This window comes from Nycticebus coucang, chromosome 12, assembly GCF_027406575.1.
Source record: "Nycticebus coucang isolate mNycCou1 chromosome 12, mNycCou1.pri, whole genome shotgun sequence".
Classification (NCBI taxonomy): Eukaryota; Metazoa; Chordata; class Mammalia; order Primates; family Lorisidae; genus Nycticebus; species Nycticebus coucang.
The window spans coordinates 50,630,110-50,655,981 of record NC_069791.1 but is presented as its reverse complement, the minus strand read 5'-3'; the positions used below and the strand labels follow the sequence as shown (position 1 = coordinate 50,655,981).

At 35.3% G+C, this 25,872-nt stretch overlaps 1 protein-coding gene across 1 annotated transcript in view; it reads right to left on the bottom strand.

The window, feature by feature from the left end:
- The window catches only part of LOC128560948 (pregnancy zone protein-like), a 73,298-nt gene extending 53,298 nt beyond the window's left edge, over nt 1-20,000 (bottom strand). The window contains exons 1-13 of the mRNA XM_053554626.1: nt 19,841-20,000; nt 18,360-18,546; nt 18,071-18,224; nt 17,873-17,925; nt 17,287-17,307; nt 16,661-16,829; nt 15,145-15,229; nt 12,434-12,557; nt 10,902-11,016; nt 7,633-7,742; nt 4,054-4,212; nt 3,374-3,601; nt 2,574-2,637 (exon numbers count right to left, since the gene is read on the bottom strand). Coding sequence (XP_053410601.1) covers nt 2,574-2,637; nt 3,374-3,601; nt 4,054-4,212; nt 7,633-7,742; nt 10,902-11,016; nt 12,434-12,557; nt 15,145-15,229; nt 16,661-16,829; nt 17,287-17,307; nt 17,873-17,925; nt 18,071-18,224; nt 18,360-18,546; nt 19,841-19,923 — 1,552 coding nt within the window. The 5' untranslated portion in view covers nt 19,924-20,000. The remainder of the gene's footprint in view (nt 1-2,573; nt 2,638-3,373; nt 3,602-4,053; nt 4,213-7,632; nt 7,743-10,901; nt 11,017-12,433; nt 12,558-15,144; nt 15,230-16,660; nt 16,830-17,286; nt 17,308-17,872; nt 17,926-18,070; nt 18,225-18,359; nt 18,547-19,840) is intronic.
- Nucleotides 20,001-25,872: the final 5,872 nt, after the last annotated feature.

Genomic DNA, 25,872 nt, shown 5'->3' with positions numbered 1-25,872 from the left:
TTTTGGCAAAATTTTAATAAATTGGATTCAATGATATATTAAAGTACAATAAATTATGGCCAAGTTTTTTTTAATTCTAGCAATTCAATGTTAGTTCAATATTAAAATATTAGTCAATGAAATTTGCCACATTAACAAACTACTGTCAAATGATCACTTAATAGATAAATAATAAAGGTGCTAAAAAAAGATAAAGAAATGCAAGATGAAAACCCTGAGAAGGCATAACTAGAAATTTATTTCAGAAATGAGATAAGTTCATTGCATTATTAGTCATAATTGAATCTAAATATTCAAAGTCAACACACAATTTCAAATTGATAGAACATTTTGTTGTTGAAGAGGGATATTAAAAAGCATAAAGAAAATCTCTTGAAATATTGATAATTCAATAAAAATTGCATGCAAAACATTGTTAACTAATAAATTATTTTGAAAAAAAATTTATGAAAAAATACTTGAAAACTAATACAAATGTTGGTACGTGGAAGTGGGGTACTACTGCCTAAATATGTGGAAGTGGTTTGGAATTGGGAAATGAGAAGACTGCAAGAATTTTTAGGAGCATGGCAAGAAAAAGTCTAGACTGATTTCAACAGACTTAGTAGAAATTTGGATGCTAAACTTGTTACTAGAGAGGACTCAAAACACAGTGAGAAACATGATAGAGAAGACATTTATCATCTTAGAGAACACCTTCATTTTTATGAACAAATAGTAAAAATATAGAAATGAAAATTACTGCCAATAGGGCTCTGGGAGGAAACTCAAGGAAAGAAAATTCTTACCCTGTAGAGGCAAAAAGTTTAGCTGAATTGTGTCCTGCACTTATGCGTGAAAGGCAAATCTTGTAAACAATGAACTCAGATATTTAGCGAGAAACTTTTAAGGAAAAGTGTTAAAGGTTCAGCCTTGTTTCTTCCTGCTCTTATAGTAAAATTGGAAAGGAAAGTGATAAATTGAAGGAAGAATAACTTGAAAATAAATTGAAAAATATTCATAAAAGGAAACCAGGACTTGATAATGTGAAAAATTTTCAATTTATCCAGATTGCAAAAAACGGTAAGATTAAGACATTTGCTGTCAGCAAATTGTACTCTAGAGAAAAATCCATGATGTGATGGGTTTAATTTGCAGAAAAGTCAAAATGCCAGAGTATTTAGCCACAAAAAAGGCACTTTAAAGAGATTAAGTGTATAACTGATAGTTCCTCTCATCCATCTCAGCAAAAGCCCAAATGGGAGATAGAATTATTGAGAAAAGATATGTGGAGAAATTTTTTGTTTAATGGAATAAATCCTGTGACACATAGGAGACCTACATTGTGCTTGAAAAATATGTACTCCCAGAAGCACTGTCAGCTTAGACCTAATGGGACAGAGAAAGCATCAGATGAAAGAAAAGAATGTTGGATCCCTCAAATTATACAGGTAGACATCAAATTTTGATAAAACTGTTTAGTTGCAAGCCCATCTTTCATGAAAAAGAAATGATGATTCTAAAAGTGGAGCCTTGAGCCTAGAGGGTAGAGACATGAACTAAAGATGATTACTGCAAAGTGCTGAAACCTAATGTTATTTGTCCAGTGAAATTTCAATTCTTCTTAGGACTGATGACTCTTTTGCCTTAGGGTAGCATAGCCAGGGGCTCATTAACACCTAATTTAATGATTGAGATGATGAGATTTGGGACCCTTGAGCTGATAAGACTTACACGAACTTTTGAACTTGAGTCAATGTCATAATGAATCGAGGATTTGGGGGATGTTGGATAGTGTGAATATATTTTGCATGTATGATGAATATTATTCTTTGAGGCCAAAAGGAAGACTGTGGAAAGTAGAATAGTAGCCCTAAAGATATCCAATTTCTGAAATTTGCAAATATGTTATTTTATATGGCAAGAAGTGATTAGCTTAAGAATCTTGCGATGTCAGCATTATTCAGGATTATCCAGATGGGGTCAATGTAATCACAGGGTCTTTCTAAGAGGAAGATAGGAAGGTGAGAGAGAGATTTGAAGATGGTGTGTGGCTGAATTTGAAGAAGGAGAAAGGAACCAAAAAACAAAGCAGGAGGCCTCTAGAAGTTGGAAAGGGAAACAGAGTCTCCCATTAAACTCTATGAGGAATAGAGTTCTGATGACACCTTGATTTTAACCTAGTAAGACTTCTGACCTACGGAATGATATGATAATAAATTTGTGTTGTTGTAAGACGGTAAAAATTTGTGATAATCTGCTACAATAGCAATAGAAAAATACACAAACATACAAAGTACAACTTTTCCTGGGCTATTTTCTGTCTTTCAAATACATTTAATTATAAAATGATTTTTTTTTATTTTGGGAATAAAATTTAAAATATAGGAATGCTATGATAAGAAGAAAAACATTTAAATGGACTAAAGTGAGCCCCATATGCCATCCTGTTACATCAGCTTCTTCCTTGGATGACAGAAGGTTGCTGACCGTTTTCTCTAATGTGAAAATAGCTCCAGTTTGCTAAATTGTTTCCAATTTGACAAGATGAGAGAGAGGAAAAAAAAAAAAAAGGAAATCTTGAAAATACTTACTGTTTCCTTGTTCAATGGACAACACATGGATTCCTGATTGGGAGATACTTCCTCTTGCTATGATCTGAAAACAGAGGAAAATACATTTATTAATGTTTTAAGATATACATATTAACCTTCCTTTAAAACATTTGTGTTATAATACAAAGCAATAAACCTGAAAAGTCTGATCTACTGTTAATTTTACTTTTTTTCAGGGAATTAAGAAAATGTTATTTATAGCTAATGCTCCTATATGTTGTTTCCTACATTTAACTTTTTCTTCTCAGAATGATTCGAATCACTACTATCTTTGGACATTTTTAATTTGGGGGCATACGTCAGTGTATGGGCCTCAAAAGTATATTTCCATTATATTTGTTAATGTACTTTTTCACTGCAGTTACACCAGTCAGAGCTTTGTAAATCAGTAAGAATTAAATATGTTCCCAGAGGATTATCTATAACTTTTGTTTCCTTTTGAGTAAGTCCTTGATTCTTATCCTTTGCTTATTTACCAACTGAGTTCTAAGAAAAATATTCTCTTTGACAAAGAAAGCTTTTGTCCTACGCTCTTTCCCCTTCCTCACAATAAGTTGTCATTGGAACTCAGCAAGGAGAAAACCTAAAAGTTTCAGTGGTGAACAAAGCATAAATAAAAACTTAAAACATTAATATTTGTTAGGCAGTAACTTCTCTTCAAGCATAAACAATAACAAATAATACATTAATTTTAATATCTTATACAAGGCACTACTTCAGAACTCAGCAATTTTGGAATCCGCACAATCAGAAAGAGCCACAGTGGTTCTTACTCTTACCAAATAATAAAAGGTTAACTCTTTTTCATCTTTTAGAATCTCTTCATTCAGGATGTAGTGTACCCACATCTCCTTGGTTTGCCCACAGGTCAAAGTATCAAAAACAGGTTCAAGGTGAACATAACTCTTGCTCGGGGAGAAAACATGCTTTGCAGTGTGAAGTGCTTGCATATGAAATTCATCCAACCACCAGTTATCAAAACAGTTTCTATTTTGTTTATAAGTCACCTAATGGAAGAATAAATAGGCTATTTGTTATATACATAATAACATAATGAAGCCATGTAAGGAGTCTTCTTCCTTAATACAGCATAATCTATAAACAGTTTCTCCTTTATATCCTACACTGTGTTGATTTAGTAGTTATTACTCATTCACAATCAAGGTCAATCTCTTTTTCTTAATACCTTATGACTATAATTGCATGTCAACATTTGAATATTTCAACAGAAAAAGAAAACCGTAGCATTTCAAAGAAATAGCAGCATTTCAAAGAACCTGGGCAAAATCTAACTTGTATTAAAATTATAAAAAGTTGGAACTTTCTAGATAATCTATTTAATGTCTCCTGAAACTAAACCATACTGTTGATAGAATTAATCTATATAATCTCTGACCCCAATTATCTGGTTTTTTTGTTTGTTTGTTTTTCAGTCCCAGATGCCTCTTTTTCCACTTACCGAAACTGTGATGAAGGTAGATGTGAGGCTGGCGGTGTCAATAGAAATCTTCACCAAACCACGCTCATTAGTAGTAAAACTGGAATAGGGTTTACCTTCCACATTGACTGTTACAGTTTTATTGGGGATTGGCTGATCCTTCTCATTGACTAGAAGAACCTAGACACAAAAGTCATAAGCTGCTTTAAAGTTACACATGGCAACAGCATCTTTCACTCTTTTGCATTCACCTCTTTACCTCTCAGTCATTTACTGAGGAGCTTAGAGTCTGAAGATAAGACCTGTTTGCTGAGTTTAAACTACGAAAAATTTTAACACTTTTTAAATGATTTTGAAAGCTGCATGGTAGTTTATTTTCTATTATTACTTTCACCTGACAAATCATAATTGTATTCATTTCTGGGGTACAATTTGATGGTTTGATCCATGTATACAATGTGGAATTATTAAATATAGCTGCTTAACATATCTATCACCTCAATTGTGTATCATTTTTTGTGGTGAGACATATGAAATTTATGCCCTAAAGTTATTTTGAAATATACATTATCTATAGTCAGCCTGCTCTGCAATAGATTTTGACAAGTTTTTGAAATTTCTATCTGGATATTTCATGGGCACTCAATCTGAGGATTTCCAAAAGTGGGATCATGTTATCTTCCCAGAATTTCTACAGCTCCAGGGTTCTCTACTTACATATTGTCCTTGTATCTTTCCAGTGATACAGAAACACTGAAGGTTTTTTTAATATTTTTTGGAATTTTTTCTCTTTCACTGACTTTTTTTTTTCACTGCCTATCTTTAACTCATCACCAAGGGCTATCACCTCCACCACTCATCAAATATATTTTAATTCTATCTACTTCTTTCTAATTCACAGCTATCATACTGGTTAAAACCACAACTTTCCCCCCATCTATAGCTTCTTTCTTTCATTCTTTTCTCTTTCTTTCTTTCTTTTCTCTTTTATTTTCTTTTTCTTTTTTCTTTTTGAGACAACTCTTACTCTGTAGTCCAGCCTAGAGTGGTGTGGAGTCAGTCTGACTCACAGCAACCTCAAACTCTTGGATTCAAGTGTTCCTCCTGCCTCTCAAATAGCTGGGACTACAGGTGCCCACCACAATGCTAGGCTAAGTTTTTCTAGTTTTAGAAGAGATAGGGTTTCACTCTTGCTTGGGCTAATCTCAAACTCATGAGCTCAAGTGATCCTCCTACCTCAGCTTCCCAGAGTTCTAGGATTATAGGTGGAAGCCACCACCACTGGCCTAGTGTCCAATAGTTTTCTATTTAATCTTCTGCAGTCCAACCTCTTGCTATTTCATCCTTGTTCTAAACCAGTGATTTTCAACTGGTGTGTTGTGGAAATTTTGACCATTAATTAAATTATTTTTGAAAGAAGTTCAAAGCACAGTGGGAAGCAGAAGAAACTTTTAAAAACTATCAGTAGTAAAAAATTCAACCATCTAGATAACAGAGTATATTTTTATTTTTTTAATGAAAATTATATTATAAAATAATTGTTTATAAAGAGACAGTGAAAGAGTATTCTTGTTTTTACTCTTTTTTTTAATCAACATAATTTAAGTGTGCCGCAAAAGTTTAATTATAGGTTCAAGTGTACCATGGGATAATAAGGTTGAAAAACACTGTTCTAAACCTTTCTCTTTACAGGCTGAGTTAATCCGATCATGTCCCTCTCCTTAAACCTGTACTCACTTCTCACTCCAGAATTCTTACCCTATGAACTGTTCTGGCTTACCTCAAACTATTCAGTCAGCTCAGCTATACTTTCTTTCTTAGCCTTCACACTGACTACTTTTTAATTTGATCTTGAAAAGCTATTTCACACCTAGGACCTTGACCATTCTTCTTTTATCATTTTTTTTTTTTTTGAAACAGTCTCACTCTGTTGCTTTGGGTAGAGTGCCATAGCATCATAGCTTACAGCAACCTCAAACTCTTGGGCTCAAGTGATCCTCTTGCCTCAGCCTCCCCGGTAGCTGAGACTATAGGCGCCACCCATAACACTCGCCTGGTTTTTCTATTTTCATTAGAGACAGGATCTTGCTTTTGAAGGCTGGTCTTGAACTCAAGCAATCCACCTGCCTTGGCCTCCCAGAGTGCTGGGATTACAGGTGTGAACCACCGTGCCTGGCCTACCATTCTTTTTTAATGTTAAATTTCTGGTCAAGTCATACTCATTCTTCAAATTGTCAATTTTGTCATGATCTTCTCTCTACCTGAAATGCCTTGCCAAATTATATCTATATCTTTATTAATTTCTTGCCAATGTCATGTGAAATATTGGAGTAAATAAAATATAAAATTCAAATATAAAATGTCAGATATAAAATTTAAAATATAAAATGAAGAAATTTCCCATACACAATGAATTCAAAGATTAGCTATTACAAAATAAGATTAAAAATGCCTGAAACCTTATATATCTTATGTGAAAGAAAATTGGTAATTTACTAAATTGATTATCAGCCCTATAATTTGCCAACATTGATATTATTGATATTCAGTTTGGAAGCAGGAAAATATTTTAAAAATTATAGATAGTAAAAAATTCAACCACCTAGTTGACAGAGTATATTTTTATTTTTTTAATGAAAATTATATTATAAAATTATGATTTATAAAGAGGCAATTCAAGAGTATACAGACAAACTACATAGGAACATGTATCATAGAGATGTGGGAAGTTAATTAATAAAATTATGCTTTGTTTTCCTGGATTTTGTGATTATATTTGCCTTTTTTTTTTTTTGAGACAGAGTCTCACTTTGTCACCCTCAGTAGAGTGCCGTCACAGCTCACGACAACTTCCAGCTCCTGGGCTTAGGCAATTCTCCTGCCTCAGCCTCCCCAGTAGCTGGGACTACACAGGCACCCACCACAATGCCCAGCTATTTTTTTGTTGCAATTTGGTTGGTGCCAGTTCCGAACCTGCCATCTTCGGTACATGGGACCAGCGTCCTACTCACTGAACCATAGGTGCCTCCCTATATTTGCTTTTTATTTTATTTATTTATTTATTTTTGTGTGTGTGGTTTTTGGCTGGGGCTGGGCTTGAACCTGCCACCTCCGGCATATGGGACCGGCGCCCTACTCCTTGAGCCACAGGCACCGCCCGGGTATATTTGCTTTTTAAATTGGTAAATTTTTCATAGTTTTTATTTATCTGATAACTGATGAGTTTGAGTATCTTTTTATATGCATTCCAGACTTTTTTCCTGTGAACGAAATCCCTCTGGACTCTTGTACTTGGGAAAGAAGTATACATTAGTTTTATTAGTTTACAGGTAATGTATTCTGGACACTTACACTTTGTTGGTTTGTGTATAGTATTTTCCTGGTAATTTCTCTTCCATTTTTGTGTCTCAGATAAAGTAATTCTATTTTTTTCTACTCTGATTAAATCTATCATTATTTGCATAAAAATTGGTAATTTACTATAATTTCTTTTCTTATTAAAATATTATTTTATAATAAATTTTGATTTTGTTATTTTAAAATTAATTTGCTTAAAAGATGTATGCCCCAAGTAATGATTGTATTGAAAGGATATCTTACCTGCCCAAAGAAAGGGAGTCCACGTCTGTATCGTGAGTCCACTTTAGTAAATGTCAGTTTGCTTAAGGTAGAGGTGATTTCACATGATCGACGCTCAGTTAATACCAATCCTGAAAAAGAAGTAAGTGAAGTCGAATAGTTCTATGTATTCAAATTCATCTCCTGTCTTCCCTTCATCATAACAAAATTCCATCCACATTCTATTTCTTATTCTTTCCAGAGTTTCTCGCATTTAGAAGATAGAAGTTACTAGACAAGCAATTCTACATTGGCTTCACCTCATATAAAAGCTTAATGGTATCCACACCCCTAATCCTCTGGTTTTGCAAGTGTCCTACTTTCCACCTGTGTTTTTGATTAAGTTCTCATCTCCTCTGTGATCGTGTTCCATCTTTGTTTCTGTCTCTCTCACATCCTGCTCTCCCCCTACAACGTTCTGCATGCAATTAGATTCTTCACATTCATGTTGGCCTAAAACTTTCTTACATTTCTTTCATAAACTGCTTTTCCAGAAAGATTTTTCTTTTCACTGAGAAAAGTGGTGCTTTTCCATTCAGTGAAGTGTAATTTGCATCCTGTTCTTATCATCTAAAGCACCACATTATCAGAATTAAAGGTTTCCTCACTGTCCCCTGCATTGGATTCTCATCGCAGACTTCATCCTACACGACTCTCAGTAGTACTTTAAGTTCCACTGAAACTCTTCCTTCCATGGCTCTTAAAAACTGTACTCTTTTATTTTTCCCTGACTTCTAATTTTATCATGCTGACTTATTTTCTACTGTTTATGTCCTAAATGTAGTTGTGCCCATTCTTGGACCCTTCTTTGTCCTGTGTCTTCCTTAAATTTAGAAGTACTAAATTGATTTCCTTCGGAGCAACTGCCTTCACTCTTAAGAAGACAGAGGCATGGGCTGGTGCCTGTGGCTCAAAGGAGTAGAGCTCTGGCCCCATATACCGGAGGTGGCAGGTTCAAACCCAGCCCCAGCCAAAAACTGAAAAAAAAAAAAAAAAAGATAGAGGCACAATGAAAATGGTTTTAGATTTACATTTCTGGTTCTGTTTAAAATGATCAGCTGAATAAATCCATTTTTATTTTGATATTCCAAATTGTAATTATCTTTGACATAAATCCTCAGAGTAGCTTTTTTTTTTTTTTTAAATCTATTCCATGTTATGGTTAATAGTATTTCCATTTCTTAGATCTCAAATTTGGAATCTTTGAGGTCATCCCTGAATAATCTTCTGACATATCACATGGTAGCACATTATTCCTCCAGCCTTACCTTTTCAGGTCTGCTACAACTACCTTTTTTCTTGGGGGGTGGGGGTGGGGGGGTAGGTTAAAGAAAATGTACTATGCTTTCTTTCATGTCTTCATTATTCTTTGTTAAAATCTTTAACTTATAAAGATTCTAATATTAGATATATATGGTATGATGATTTTACTATTGTGTAATGATTACTGCAATAAAATTAACACCTCTATCACCACCCATGCTTCATGTTAGATACCCAGAATTTATTCATCTCCTTCTTTTTTTTTTTTTTTTTTGTGGTTTTTGGCCGGGGCTGGGTTTGAACCTGCCACCTCCGGCATATGGGACCGGCACCCTACTCCTTGAGCCACAGGCGCCGCCCCGAATTTATTCATCTCATACTGAAACTTTGTTACCTTGATTAACAACTGTTCATTTTCTTTAGTCCTTGGAAACCACCATTGTACTCAATAGAGAGTATTAAAATAGTTTTTAATACTCCATTAAAATACATCGATCATGTGAAATCACCTCTACCTTAAGCAAACTGACATTTACTAAAGTGGACTCACGATACAGACGTGGACTCCCTTTCTTTGGGCAGGTAAGATATCCTTTCAATACAATCGTTACTTGGGGCATACACCTTTTAAGCAAATTAATTTTAAAATAACAAAATCAAAATTTATTATAAAATAATATTTTAATAAGAAAAGAAATTATAGTAAATTACCAATTTTTATGCAAAAAATTCTCTGAGTTAAACTCAGATCTATGTCTGAGTTTAACTGTTTTAGATTCCACATTTAAGTGAGATTAAGTAGCATTTGTATTTCTGCATCTGACTTATTTCACTTGGCCTAATGTCCTCCTGTTCATCTATGCTATTTAACTCATAGGATTTTTAATTTTTTTTAACAGATGAATAATGTTCCACTGTATGTACAAATATAGAGAAATAGATAAGTATATCTTTTCTCGGTGAGGTGTTTGTTAAGGCTTTGGCTAATTCTTTAAAATTAATTTTTGTAATTGACAATTAAAAATCATATATATATATTCCTTCTTTTAAATGGCTGAATAATATTCCTATAGGTGTGTATATGTATCACCCCCTCCAGCCTCGATCAATTAGTTTCTAGTGGCAGCCTCCCAAGTTGTGACAATCAGAAATGTCCCTAGGCATTGCCAATGTTCTCTGACAGCCAAAATCGCCCTTGTTTGCAAACCCCATTGCTTCAGACCATGGAACTCTTCATGGAGCAACCGAGAGGACTAATGCCCCTTGGGAACTCATGTCGGAACCTACTGATTTATTTCATTTGCTCTCATCTTATAGGTGAGGAAATTCAAGCCCAGAGTGGTGAGGTGACTTAGCCTAGTCATATAACGCTTGTAAGAGGCATGTTTCTAAAGAAACACTTACCCTTTGGCCTTCAACGCTATCCTACCATTTTGGGGCTGAGGGTAGGATCTGGAGACATTCCTCATTCAGCTCCCTGAAAGCCTATCTTAAAAAATTTTAATTTATTTAGGCTGTTCTCCTTAGGTATATCTGAAAATATCCAGTGCTTTCTAGAATAAAGTCTAAACTCTTTAGTGGATGATTTACTTTCCTCTACACCTTATCAATGGCCTATAATTTAAGATTCTTCTGAAATTAAACACATTTTAAAATAATTATCATGTTCTCCCTATCACTAATCTTTCAAAATATTAGCTCCTCTATAAATCAGTTGAAAAGCTACCTTATCTGTAAGATTCTCTTCTTGCTCTATGTTAGAATTAACAACCTTACTTTATACTCATTTGGCCTTCAGGTTTTACATTTCTTGGAGAAATTTTATTACGGTTATGCACACAGACATGCACTTTAACTTCTATTTTTAGATGTTCAATTCCTTTAGGACATATTTTTTTCATACTCCCCAGAAACTATAAAATATTTACATGAAATGGAAGTTTAATAAATGTAAATTAAATTAATACATATTTAAAAATAATACAAACCTGTTCCCTCCTCTGTGACCTTGGCTTCCACTTCTATGGACATATCATACCCTTTTTTTCTCAGCTGAAATGCCTCAGTCTTTATAAGTTGTGTGAGACATCCTTTATCGTCTGCCTGCAGAGAAAGAAGAGAATTCCTGGGTCCTCTGATATGCTATTGAAAAAGTGAGTTCTTAAGCCCCTCCCCTTTTTTATTGGCTGTAAAAATAAATTTTAGAAATGTCCCAACCTTCTTAGTGCTTCTCCTATCCCAAGCCCAGGAATGACAGAAAGCTTCTTCATTAATCATTGTCAACCTTCGCCTTCTCCATTCTCCTCTGAAAACGGATCCCATTCTTGCCATATTAAACTTCCTAGAGTTTCCAAATGTGCCATTGATACTTTGCAATTCTATCTCTTTGCATATACTGTTCCTCAAGTGATAACTTTTCCCCCATTTTTATCTTGTCTAACAGTCACTGCCTCTCAAAACTTAACTCAAACATAATATCTTAAAACAAGAATTCTGTAACCATCTCTACCTAAATATCAACTAAGGATTGTATGCTCTTCAGGGCATGTTCCTGATGTCTTGGGCGTTAATAGAACACATCTTCTCATTGACGGTTTCCCGTAGTAATAAAATTTCCAAACTAAATGTTGGGATGTACTTTTTAATAAAGAGTTGTTATCAGTTTGAACTTATTTACATGAAAATACATATGTATCAAATAGTAAAATGTAATCATATTTAATTTATTCACACATGATGTCATGACTTGGTTGAAAATAAAAATTAATCCCACTCTTCCTGACACAGTAAAGATTTTAGCAGCTAGACCCCTCTTACGTTTGTCTTGTTTGTTAATGTTTATCTTGATGTTTATTATCATATTGATCACTCTGGCCTCTCATTTATTTGCTTTTTGCAGCTTTGATAACTTTCTTTTTCATATTCTTACAGTGCCTGCTCATGCTGCCACACCCTTTCCTCCACATCTTTTCCCTCTGAAATCAGTAGGTTTTGCATTCCATTTTGAAATACAACATATTCTGCTTTCAGCCGTTTCCCCTATTTATTCTTTTTACACCTCTTCTTTGAATAACTGGGACCTCCAATCCATTGTCCTGCCAGGTCTTCTCTTCTATCCAGTGCTGTTTAATACTGCTCTCTATGCAGTTTAGACTCCATGGCACCTCTTTGGATCCCCCCACTAGCCAAATTCTTAACATTGCCACATTCCTCTGTCACCTGTCTGATTAAAGTCGACTTTGGATACTTCCATACGCTCTTATGCCTTTATACCTGGCATGTTGATTGCTTTTGATAAGAAATTACAAAACTGGCCAGAAGAATATACATATAGACTCATGAGCCCAGCCCTCGAGGGGCCCTTAACAATGTCAGGCAGTCTTACAATTTTCCCCTTACTCTACAATGTTGCTTGATGATTATTTCAAATACTATTCTCTATTGTATGGTAATCGCTATGGCAATCCATGAGAAAACAAGTTTTGGTGCTAGGGGTTTGGGGAGAGTCTTTTCCACATACCTGTTGACTAAACACTTTACAGATTGGTTTTGAAGGTATGTTCAGGCAGTTGGGATGGTATTGAGAATATTTTCTGCACACGTTAATTGTCACCAGTCCATGGACAGGCTTTCCATATGTGTATCTATAACAGTAATGTGGTCACACAAAAAGCTGTTTAATATCAATAATGCAAATGTTTCTTCACCTCATTTGATGCATTCATACATCCACGTTAATTGTCTAAACTAAAGCAGTCATACCACCTTTCATGGAATTTGTATTTTAGAAGTACTTTTGCTAAGAGTTTGTTTTTCAATTATAACTCTAAGAACAGGTGTTTAAGAAATCTTTTTGAAACACCTCCAAATGGAAAGTTATTAATTTTTTCTCAGATTTTCCTCCCTCTCCGTTGAGATTTTACTATAAGACTGTCCTGGCTAGGGTCAGCACCCATAGCACAGTGGTTACGGTGCCAGCCACACACACCGAGGCTAGTGGGTTTGAACCAGGCCTGGGCCAGTTAAACAATGCTGACGACTGGAACAAAAAAAAGCCAGGCATTGTTGCGGACATCTGTAGTCACAGCTACTTGGGAGGCTGAGGCAGGACAATTGCTTAAGACCAAGAGTTTGAGGTTACTGTGAGATGTGACACCATGGCACTCCACTGAGGGTGACATAGTGAGACTCTGTCTCAAAAAAAAAAAAAAGACTGTCCTGGCTGGATGTGGTGGCTCACCCCTGTAATCCTAGCACTCTAGGAGGCCGAGATGGGTGAGTTTTTTGACCTCAGGAGTTTGAGACCAGCCTGAGCAAGAGTGAGACAAAAGAGTATCTACAAAAAAAAAAAAAAAAGAAAAGTAGAAAAACTAACTAGGCATTGCAGTGGGCTCCTGTAGTCCCAGTTACTGGAAGCTGAGGCAAGAGGATCACTTAAACTCAAGAGTCTCAGGTTGCTGTGAGCTATGATGTCATAGCACTCTACCCAGGTTGACAAAATGACACTCTGTTCTCCCCCTCCAATAAAAGATTGTCTTATTTCCTTTTCTCTCTGCTGTCAGATTATCTAGCTTATGCTCCTAGCTTTGAAAGCAACTCCTAAGTCATTTTAGGGCAAAATATTAAAGATATATGGAAACTTTTCCCAATGTATAAGTATTTTAAGAGGATAAATGAGAAGTTAGGTGGAGAAGTAATAGCTATAAAACAAAAGTTTTATATATAAATAGAATCATAATTACTCAGTTTGATTCTGCCAAATACAACAGAAGGATGTGGTACAAAGCCAAAATTAGTTTTTTGTTTCTTACAATGTGCTTTATGGACCACTTATGTTGAAATTAACTGGGATATATACTGAGTTGCAGGTTCTTAAGCTTTTTCTCAGATTTATGACTGTAATCACTGGAGGTAAGGCCAGACAATTTACATTTTAACTCAGTACTCGATAGATTCTGATTTGCACTGATGTTTGCAAATTGCCTTCGCCCAAACTGTGAGGTGGATAAGGTTCAGCCTTAGTGCCCCCCCTCCCCCATTATAGGTTTTTGCTCCATAAAGTCCTATAAGTGGTGATGAATTAAATAAACCGTTTACTAACTTTCAATTACTTTTGGAATTTTGTCTTTAAATCTTTTTTTTTTTTGTAGAGACAGAGTTTCACTTTATTGCCCTCGGTAGAGTGCCGTGGTGTCACACAGCTCACAGCAACCTCCAACTCCTGGGCTTAGGCGATTCTCCTGCCTCAGCCTCCCGAGTAGCTGGGATTACAGGCGCCCGCCACAACGCCCGGCTATTTTTTGTTGCAGTTTGGCCGGGGCTGGGTTTGAACCCGCCACCCTCGGTATATGGGGCCGGCATCCTGCTCACTGAGCCACAGGCGCCGCCCTTGTCTTTAAATCTTAATCAAAAGACTTTCCCTCTGATGAAAACATTTAAATCATCAAGGCTGATGAGAATGAAAATATGTTTCTCATGCAGATTTCAAAAGCAAGAGGACACATTTCTCTCCTCTGTGCATGTGAAAATTGCTGTAGTGCATGAAAAGACAATCAGGGAAAAATAACGGCAATACGTATTTTTAATTTTATCACATATTATCCAGAATTTAAGTGACAACACATGCTTAGCTTCTTTCTAGTTTTCCATAGTTTAAGAGATTGGGATCGGCAAGCAAATGGAGAAATAGGACACAAAATAACACAGAAGTTCTGAATATGAGCTCCATAATTGGATGGACTAGGCTCAGTCTAGAACAGGGATCCAGAAATGCTTCATAACGTCAGCCTTTTATAAATTGCAGAAGCAGTATAGAATAATAGTGAAGAGTTTGAGGTTTGGAGCCAGACTGTTGGATTTAAATTCCAATCAGCTATTCACTATCTGCAGTCATTTGAGCAAGTTTTCTTTTTAATCTTCTATATAGGTTATAATTTCCTTATTGTAAATTGAAGATAGTAATTATCTACATCTCATTGGTTAGTGTAAAAATAAAAATGTTAATGAGTACAAGGCACTTAGGCCATTGTCTGGCACATCTTAAGTGTCCAATAAAGGATTTTATTATTAGCATCTGCTACAGTCTCTGTCTCCTAGTGGGAGCTTAGGCAAACTGGAGAGTTAATCTTCTCTTAATTTAAATACTTTGAAGTTCAGTAACTACTATTTGTGATACATTCCCTCAAATAAAGTACAGAAGTTGAAATGAAATGAAATAAAAATGCAACTCACATGCCACAGACAGAGACCTCAAAGTCTTCATCTAGAAAACCAATAATCCTGGGCATTTTCACTTGGACCTCAAATTTGGGCATAACTGTTTTCAATAAAGGAGAAGAAGAGGTGAGAGTGGGCACGAGATCTTGCAAGTATTAGTGATGGATTCTATTATAGAACCTTATAGGATCGAATGAAATGACTCAACTATAATAGGGAGCACAGGAACAATGCCAGTAGGGAGATGGCATGAGCATCTCTTTGTTGCCATGGGCAGTTTGTACTACGCAAACTTGGTAAAACTGGAGCTCCATTTCCTAGACTCGCCTTCTCTAAATTTGTGCATGATTTCAAAGGTGGAAGGAAAGCAGCACTATTACTCTCTGAAGATCATCACAGTTACATGCGGTAACAGAGGGGCCAATAGGCCCTAGTTTGTCCTTATTCTTTTCTCCCTGTGTCTAGCTCTTCTTCCCCTGCTGACTGATGGAGGTCTCGAGCCACTGAAATGTTAGCCAGGCAGAGTGCCGGGGTAACAGCCTTCCGTAGATTCTTTCATCTGCTCCCTCACATGGTAACCTGGGGAAGCTGAAGGTGCCTGGCTTCCCAGATCTCCTGCCAGCTCTCCCACTAATGCTTCAGTAATCTTCCCTGATGTGTCCACTCCTTCTGAGGAACTCTTACTTTTCTGGCTTCTCTCACAGCTCTGTAAGGTGTTATTCCTATAATACACCTCTATTCTGGATTCTTATGGTGTAGTTCTTTTTTTTAGAGACAGAGTCTTGTTTTCTGACCCTTGGTAGAGTGCCATGGCATCACAGCTCACAGCAACCTCCAGTTCTTGGGCTTAGGCGATTCTCTTATGGCACAGTTCTAGTAAGTCTTGGGAGTCCTATTTTCTTACATAGGACTTCTCAGTCATAGAGGATTTTTAATTTTAAAAATTAAAATATTTAATTTACATTAAAAAGTCACCTAACTGATAATTAGGAAGATGGCTTCAAGGCCTGATTAGTAATCAACTTTTATTGAATCCTAAATCCACCATGTTATAGTTTGGTTGATTACTATACTGAGTTGAACGATGGTTTAGTTGATTAATAAGTTTTGGAATCATAGTTAATTCAAGTAATGTAGGTGTAGGTTATAGAGAGCCACGTATAATCCCAGGAAATACCTGCAGTTATAAGATACAGAAAAAAGATGCACAGTATGTGTAGATGACACAGGTATGGGTTAACAATTTATGCTTGAATAGGTTCGCAAGGATCTATTTAATAGCTAACTTTTCTAGAGTTGGTATGCTTATTTGTAAAATGGAGACAATACTAGCATTTGTCTCAGAGGACTATTGTAAGGATTAAAGGCAGCAGTGCACGAAATTCATGAAAAGTGTATAGCAAATATCCAAGTGAATAAAAAAGGCTTGTGAATTTTCAACTGTCATATGCTAGACCTTTGTTTGCTACCTATAGGTAAAACTTTTCTAATATTAAATATCATTCATGCCATACACATGTAGAATTCTTACCATATTCCTTCACCTCAAAGGAGTGCTCTATTCTTCTTCCTGACTCTCTCTGCAGCATGACCTTGTAGGGACCCAAAATGGGCTCCATTGATAGTGGGAACGAGAGCTGGGAAAGTCCTTTCTGCAATTTGACACTTTGCCATTGGAAAATCCGGTTCCTTTTGGGATTCTATAAGTAAAAGTATAATGAGTTCATAGAAACAACTGAAATATGGACTTCTGAAGAGAGGAACAGCTTTTCAGGTAAGAATGATACTAGGAGGAGCATCATAGATGGTGAGTAGATTGGCACCAAAGGTAGGAGCCAAGTTTTCAAGGAATTCCAGACTGAGGAAAAGGCGGTAAGTTTACCAGCTATGGGATATTGCAGATGGCTTTCATAGTGGTGCCTCTTTTTGATATTATGCGTATCTATTTTAGCCAGAAATATTGGAAGGGTTACTAAATTACGTCATCTCAAAGAATTTTGTTCCTTCCTTTATAGCTTATCCATTTTTCAAAGAGTTAAGATAGAGAAAATAGTATTTATCTAGTTTTGGTGAAATGGGAAGAGGATAAGGGAGAGAGGCAATTTCATTTAACCTGCCGTGAGTCCTCTCTCCAGTAGAGTATAGTGTACTACTTACCTCGATATAAACAACCGGGAACTGAAAAGAAAGAAAGAACCGGTATGAGTGTCTGATAAAATTTAGGAAGAGAAAACCAGGACACCAACATTAATAGGGGCTATCAACCTAAGAAAGAGTCTCTCTATTTCTCATCCAAACAAGGAAATCTCCCCTGTTTGCTTCACAGCACTTTCTAGCTTTAGTGTAAGACTTAAACATCTCCTAACAAGTCACGACTGTCCTTTTGAGAAATACCATCTAATTGAGGAAACCAATTTAGCTAAAACGGTCCAATTCATAAGTTTATTATTATTTTGCAGATGATATTTAAGAGATAAATCCAATGCACTTCTTTTTTCTATTCAACAAAGATATCTGGTGTCTTTAAGAGGACAACTTTGGCCAAATGTTTAATTTATTTTAAGAATCCAGTTAATGAACTACCTTGATCCCATTCTCTCTTATTCTTTCAGCAGTTGCGCTCTTATGATTTCCTTCTGTGGTAGTTTTAAGTATCTCCTATATTGGTCTGAGATTTTGCAGAAGAATAGGCCTTACATTTGTGTCTGTTTTTCCCAAACTTATCCAATTTTATGATACTCACCATTTCATCCACAGGGCGAAAATTGGCATCCACAGAGACAATGCGGAATTTCACTGAAACACAGAGATTTTCTTATGAAATCCACAATGAGAACCCAGGCTATTAACAGCATGCCAGAATGTCCACAATTGCAGGATAAAGAAATAATGAAGCTCCTCCCTCCCCCAAAGCTTCCCTTGCTCATTTGGCTCCTTTTACCTGTTTGTTCTGGTTTATAAATGGGTTTGTCTGTCTGGACAAAGACTGGGTTCTCTGCTTTGGTTATCTGCATTGGTTTCCTCTTTAGGAAATGCAGAGTCGGACCCTTTACCTCAACAGCAATGAACACTGTGGAAGATGGCAACCCTGGAATCTGTAACACAGACATGAAGTGAAGAATGGTCCCTGACTCATTCATTTCCAATGAATGTTTTGAGGGATCAAAACACGAAGTATCCAATATGGTCTCTCTTTACCCCTTGCCCTTATCCTAAGGAGTGACACTTACAAGGAAGGGGCTGCAGTAGAAAGTATTTCTCTTGGTCACCAGGTCTGTGAGGAGATTCCTGCTCTCCTGCATTCCATACTCCAGAGTCACATTCAGTGTCACGCTCTCATTCAGGTGATTAAGGAAGACACAAACCTTTTCAGGAATTCCAGAGTAGAGAGCTGATGGGAGCAGCACCATGTACTGCCTGTGGAGAAGAGAGGTCAGTATCAATCATGGTGAGGTTAAAAAGACATCATTATTGTGGCTGTTTTGTAGATAATCCTTGCTATTGTCACCTATTAGAGAACAGAGCCAGATTTCAGCAGAAGGGTATGCTTCAAAGCCCAATCAAATGCCCTGGGGAAACTCAGAAAACCCCAAATTAAACATCAACATGCTTCTCTTGTGAAAATATTTACCTTCATAATATCAGAAAACCTGTTAATAGCCATAGGTAAGAAATCTAAGAGTCATTCTATATTTTGGATAGACATCTCAAATTTACAAAATGTGAATTAATCAAAAAATTATCATCAAAAGCATTGATGTCTGGATGTGGTCCTGGCTTTCAAGTGGATGATACTACAAATATCTTTGTTTCAGGAAATACTAGAAAAATAACATTTATCACACAGGGAGAAGCCGAATTGCTTTTCACTATAGCTCTGGAAGCAATCTTATCTTTTCTTTGTTTAACTCTCTGGTGATGGAAGACAAGGCTAGGCTAATTACCAGTTACATTACCACATCCTCGACCACATACCACTCTCCCGCCACTGTTTGGCATTCACTACAATCACCCAAGTAGGCTGCACTTTGTGATGCTGTATGTTTGCACACACTTCCCTCTCTTCCCCAGTGTCCTTGTCTATCTAAAAAACTTCCATTTGCCTTAGAAGGCTTAACTCAAAAGCCACTTTCTCTATGCATAATTTGGTGATGCCTGCTCCCTTACCCTGGGGTTGGGTTTTCTCTGCAAGTATTCTTGCAGATTCCTGAAATGTCTGCTTCTATTGTTGTGTTATATTTCATTCTCTGTGTACCATTTCTCTCTTTTTTCTATACTGTGAGACATTAAGGGCAGGCTCTGAAACTTGTTAATCTTTGTATTCCCAAGACCTAAAGCTACCTCCTAAACATTTGCTACAAAACTGAATGAACTGACACACAAATCTTTGCAATCCCCAACTTGGGGAAAACACACACATGGAGACAATTCACAATGGCCAAGATGCTGACAGCCATTTTATGAACCGATAAAATATTTTTCTTTGGTAGGAATTCTATATTCTTATTTGGTAAATGTTTCACAAATGTTACTGCCCCCCATCTTTGAGTTTTCTAGAATTGAAGTGTATCTCTTTCCACGTGAGCAATAATAACCTCCTGATCCTTCAACAGCAGAAAATTAAATTGCAAGAGAAATCAGGAAATAATGATCAAGGAGATAACAATAGGAAAGAAGAAGGAGGGTAGAATTTCCTGGAAATATTGCTTACGGTTCTGCAGCAGCTGAAGCATCACTGGGAAGGAGCAGAAAAAGTAGAACCAAGGCTGATTTGGGCAGTTGCTTTTCCCTCATGGTGTGGAGAGGGACAGGAAAGAACGGGGTTTGGAACTCCTGATTCCTTGAACTCTGTTCTTGTTCCACACTCACTGGTTTTTATGTTACCTGATGGGCAGTGAAAGCAAACTGCCAACCATTTATTTTTGTAACATATTAACTACTTCCAGCATAGAAAATCAATTCCAGATCAGTTCCATGACCATGAGTATTCTTTCATTCACTTTCCCAAATTTTTCAAATGCTTAAAAATAGTACTTTGACTGTACCATTGACTCAGTTTATTAATCAGTACTTTATTTTTAAGAAAACAAACAGCAAATTATGTGGCTTGATGAAATAAATCACCATTCTCTATAAAAGGGAAATTAATTAATGTAGATCCATACCCCAAAGTCTCTTCTTGATAGTCGAGAAAGCATCACATATGTTTACCCAAGATTCATCCGAAGTGGCTTCTGAATGAAACACGGAAATGAAATCTATTACAGAATTTTATACAAAATAAATTTGGAAGCAATCTGACCATGGTTTGAAAGTTCAACTTTCGATTTTTACAGCTATCCTTATATTTGTTTATTACAGAGAAAATAACAGTTCTTTTGTATATAACAACCCATGTAATACATTTTTACTGTTCACTCAACATCTGTAATAGAAAGCCATTTGATTTCTTTTATTCTCTAAGGAAATGAGCTCTATTTGATGAACATTCTATTTAATTTTAGCTTGAATGATATAAAAATGTTTTATTAACACTAATGCATCATGCCATTACATTTCCAAGAGAAATTGGGACATTAGAATTTATTTTTATGGAATTCTGAGAGAGGAATGGAGAATATTTCATTGTGCTCATCTCTATCTTGGGGCTAGGCAGATCTTGACATACATTTTTATATATGATCTGAAAGAGTGACAACCAAGTGAAGATAATGTATGTGACAGGTCTTGATGAACTGCCCAACTACAGATATATAAGAAATTCCAATGATGATAATAAGCTGTGGGTGAAAAAATGCCAAATCAAATGGAATAATAATACGTTGTGCTAGTCCTTGGTAGTTGGCAGATTCTTGCTGATGGATGTAAACTCTGCTGCTTTATTTTGGCTCCATCTCTCAGTGGAATCTATGTGCTCTCTCTGCTTCCACTGATCTTCCTATCTCCCACACCCCACCCCTATATTGCCAGGAACACTCTCATTCTCTATCAGCTTAAGATGGGATAAACTGACTTTTAATTTTTGTGGGCATGATTATACCTTTTAGATATGTACCAATGCTATATTTGACCAAATGCAAATATTTGACCAAATGCAAAGTAACTAGGTAGAAAAATCCTTTTTTGTACGAAGCAAAAATCATCACTATAATTTGAACTTCTGGAATGAAAGCATAAATCTGATATGTAATCAAAACTTTATTATTTTGATTATTATTATTTTTTTTTGTTGCAGTTTTTGGCCAGGGCTGGGTTTGAACCCACCACCTCTGGCATATGGGGCTGGAGCCTTACTCCTTTGAGCCACAGACACCACCCCTATTTTGATTTTTAATTAAACATTTTGGTTAATACATTTTAAATATTTGACATCAAGGGCTCTTATAGTCTTATGATCTTCAAATGTTTTGTGTGAATTCTCTACAAGGATTTTATTAAACATGTACTTGACATCTCAAATTTTCATCATGAAGTGGATAACTAAAGGTGTACTTTAAATACATAGGGGAAGGGCAGTGCAGGGAGAGGGAAGAAGCGGGGGAGGGGGATCTTGGAGTGTGACGCACCTCTTGGGGACATTACACAATTATAAGAGGGACTTTACCTAACAAATGCAGTCAGTGTAACCTGGCTCTTTGTACCCTCAATGAATCCCCAACAATAATAATAATTAAAAAAAGGTGGATAGGGAGCTTACATTCTAAGATGATATTAAAATAGGATGTAAAAAAATGCGTACTATCACTTTTTAAATATATACAATAAAATGCAAACACTGTAGTGATTTGTTGCCTATACCCATCCATTTAAGATAACACATGAACTGTTTTTTTGTTGGTAGGAAATTTTACATCTTTCTTATATTTCATTTTCTGTTATACTTCCTCAGGTAATTTTAACCTGGTGTTTAATGCTTCAATATATTTTATTGGTGACCCTATTATACATGTCTGTAACTAAAAATAAAAATTATTATAAAAACTATTCTCATGTCTATAAAGTTTTGATTAATAATAATTTTTCTAAACTGTTACCATAATAATTATTATAAACATAAATTATTATAAAAACTAGCTACATCTAGTATAATCTTAGTAAATGCTAAGTATGAGAAAATTTTTTTGAAAATAATTTCTTAATGTAATAAATCATGTTTTCCTTCTTGATCCCTCATAAAGATTATGTATCTTTGGGTGAATATTACTTATTGCTAAATTGAAACAAATTTCAACTACCTGTAATCTTTCTATTTTTTACTATTCTACTCTATTTCAATTCTAAAATGTGCTTATTCCATTTCCTATTGTAAAGAAGTAAGCACTAAGAAAGCTTGTCACATACAAATAGGGGAAGTTCTAACAATGTCGTTTAATTATTTAGGCTTCTAAGTTATAGGTCAAATAGCATTAGAGGAGAGCATAACTGTTATAAGCCAAAGGTCTCATTATAATCATAATTAAAAATGATTTTAATATTTATAAACTAATCAAATATGTTCTCCTTAATTTTATTGAAAGCAAAGCACCACAAACCAGGTAAATTGTGTAAGTATTGAGAAATCAATCATTCTCATTCTTGGTTCTTAGAAAGTATGCAAAAAAGGGTTACAAAGACATATAAAAAATGGCCACCAGTCATTACTCTCTTTCTTAAAACACAGTTTTTAACCTAGTATACTCAGAAAATTTGGGAAAAATTGAAGTACATTTAAGTTTTAATTTTATATTCAATATAAATCCTCATAAAAGACTTTCATTTTATCAAAACCATAACCTGTGCATTGAGTTCATTATACTTGTGGCAATTGTTCACCAATAACCTAATTTGGAAAACCAGTCTTCAATGTCAAAATAATTGGTCAAATTAGTCATCTCTAAGAAAAAATACTGGTTTGCTTTAAATTTGAATAAACTCCCTAATATATGTTCTAATAATAACTCTTCCCCACTGGAATTCTAAGATAAGGGAAACAGTCTTGCTGGATAGTTTTTACTTAGGTGAAGTAAGACATCTCCACTGCAATCTTTCCTTCTATGCACTCTATTCTTATGGAATTGTCAGAGGCAGTACCAACATGGATAGTAATTGAAGAAGGGAAAGAAGAGAAAGAAAATTGTCGTTATTTCTACCACTCATCTCTATGATAAAAAAGTACAAAAAGTTCCAAAATGGGCCAAAAGAACCCATTTCCAATGTCATGCTTTTTTTATACCAGAAGCAGGTTTTAGATAGATGGGTGTCTGATGCCTACAATGGGCTATGATGCCTTTATTAGAAGACTTAGTGCAAATACATATATCAATATTTGGAAATACATTTTTTAAGAGTAAAGCAAGAAGTTTTTCACTCTAAGATATATTTAAAATATATATGATAACTAAAGGAAAATATTTATATTAAAATAAGCCTATAAGTCATGACTTGGTTATATTGCCAGCAATATGATAGTGAATTTATATAATTATTACCTACAGTAGTCATAGGATTATTGATTATGCATGATTTCAAAGATTTCAGACGTTTTGTCAAAATATAGTGAGGCCAAATCTAAATCTAAATGGTAAATTTTAGCCAAGTGTCAAAAAAGATCAATGTTATGGCATTCCAACATATACTATACTTACTTATGCCAAAAGTAATAATTATGATGACTGTATCACAACGTCAAAAATTTTGATGAAAAAGCACAAAAGCTAAGTTATGACTATAATTATAGCATTAAATTCTTATATAAGTAAGGACTCAAGAGTGAGTAAATGTGAAAAGAATTGATTATAACTGCTCATAATTTTAATATGTTAATAGTATAACAAATAAATCTTTTTACTTATTAAAATATAGCTATTTTTTAAAGAAATGTTATAAAAGACATCATTACCTTTGGACATATTTGTAAACCAATGTCATTTCCAGAGAGAAATGTGTTTACAGAGCATTGAGCAACTTTGAGTGGGTTGAGAATGAAAGTGTCCTTGCCACTTAGTGTACATTGGGGGAGGCAGAGTTAGAATTGTTGGCACATGTAGAATAAAATTGATGCTCGTCTTAATATATATATGGGACATGAATAACAGTACTTTTAATGAGAAAAACAATGGAAATCTTCGTTGTGATGATGTATCTATCATGTTACCTTGCTGATTAATCCTGTATATTTTCTTCCCTTGTAAATTCTTGCAGGCTGGAAGAATTGGGAAGTTACAAAGCATGTTTCCATCCTTTGGGCATTTCCCTGAAGATTCTAAGAGGCAGGATAAGTAATATAAAAAATATAAGGAATGTGCTACCTTTTTGTCTTTTTAGTCTACTTTTAAAACACATGCTTAATACCACACTATATTAATATTCAGAGATCAAGCCAATGAACTTGTCAACTGAGCTCTGCTTCCTCCAGCCTGCTTTATTCAGTACTGCAGTGGTGCTTCCTTCAATACACATCATTAGAAATGGCCCTGAGTGGCAAAATAATCTTCTACCTAGACCAGTAGAAGATTATTTATTGCTTTGAGTCATGAATGGAAGTTTTCCCAGGAGAGTGAAAGATTCCACGCCTTTCCTTCCATGTGTGTGCAAACACCCTCACAAACACACTCTAGGACGTCCCCAACCCACTTATCACAATCCCCGCGCCCTCAACATGCTGACTCTTCTATCTTCTCTGCTTCAGCCCTGCTCCTTGCTTTTCTCCCATACATGAGAATCTCCCTACTTAATTTAAGACCTCTGTGCCTTTCACTACCTTCTCTTGCATTGCTCTCCTGATGTTCACAGGTAACTTCTTCACTTCCTTAACCATCTGCTCCTCCGTTGATTTCTCAGTAAGTTCGACCTCTACCGCAGCATTTAAAATCGCAAAGTCTTTCACCCTGATCTTGTGCCACTCCTGACTTCCCTTGCTCTATTTTTTTCCACACCACTTGTCACTTTCTGACATGCTATATAATTAACTTTTTATATTTCTTGTTTATTGCTTGTTTCCCCTTACGAGATAAGACATTTGCTTTTTCTCTCTTAAAAGTATATAAAAAGATAAATGAATAAATGGAATTGTATGCATGTATTTCATATATGTGCAGAAAAAAAGATTATGTTTCAAGAACGAGTTAAGACTTACCTAAGATAGTGTCAAGTTAGTCTTTCTGTAAGTAATCATATATCAGATTCAATTACATAGTTTTATCAGTAGATCACAGGCTTTCTTCTTATTTTAATAATGACAATGATGAAGATATACGTATATACATATATCCTGTATATATAAACATATTTAAAAATATTAGCTAAATATACGAAGTATGGCAATGTAGTTCTCTTTTACAACTTTCTAGTTATTCTTTTCGGGGAGAATATTTCCATACAATTTTTGAGGTAGTAATAAAATAAAGATTTTACAAGATCATAAAAATCTATTGAGTTTGTGTAGTTTACACAATATCCAATGGATGACAAGAAAATCAAAGGCCAGTTAAAGGTTATTCAAAGTGGCAAACTGGTTATATTTTTATGCAATAAAATAGTAGTATAGAGCAATAATGAATAGTAATATACCACTCTCTGAGACCTGCCTTTTTGTGAAAAATATATATGTGGATTTGAGAGATGTTAGTCTACAATTTCCTAAAAAGAAAATAGGTATACATTTTTAAAGAATAGCTCAGAGAAATGAGTTTATTATTTCAAGAGAATGGTATGCTAGGGAACTAGTCCCAGAAGACATAAAGGAGCTCCAAGCTTGAGAAAACG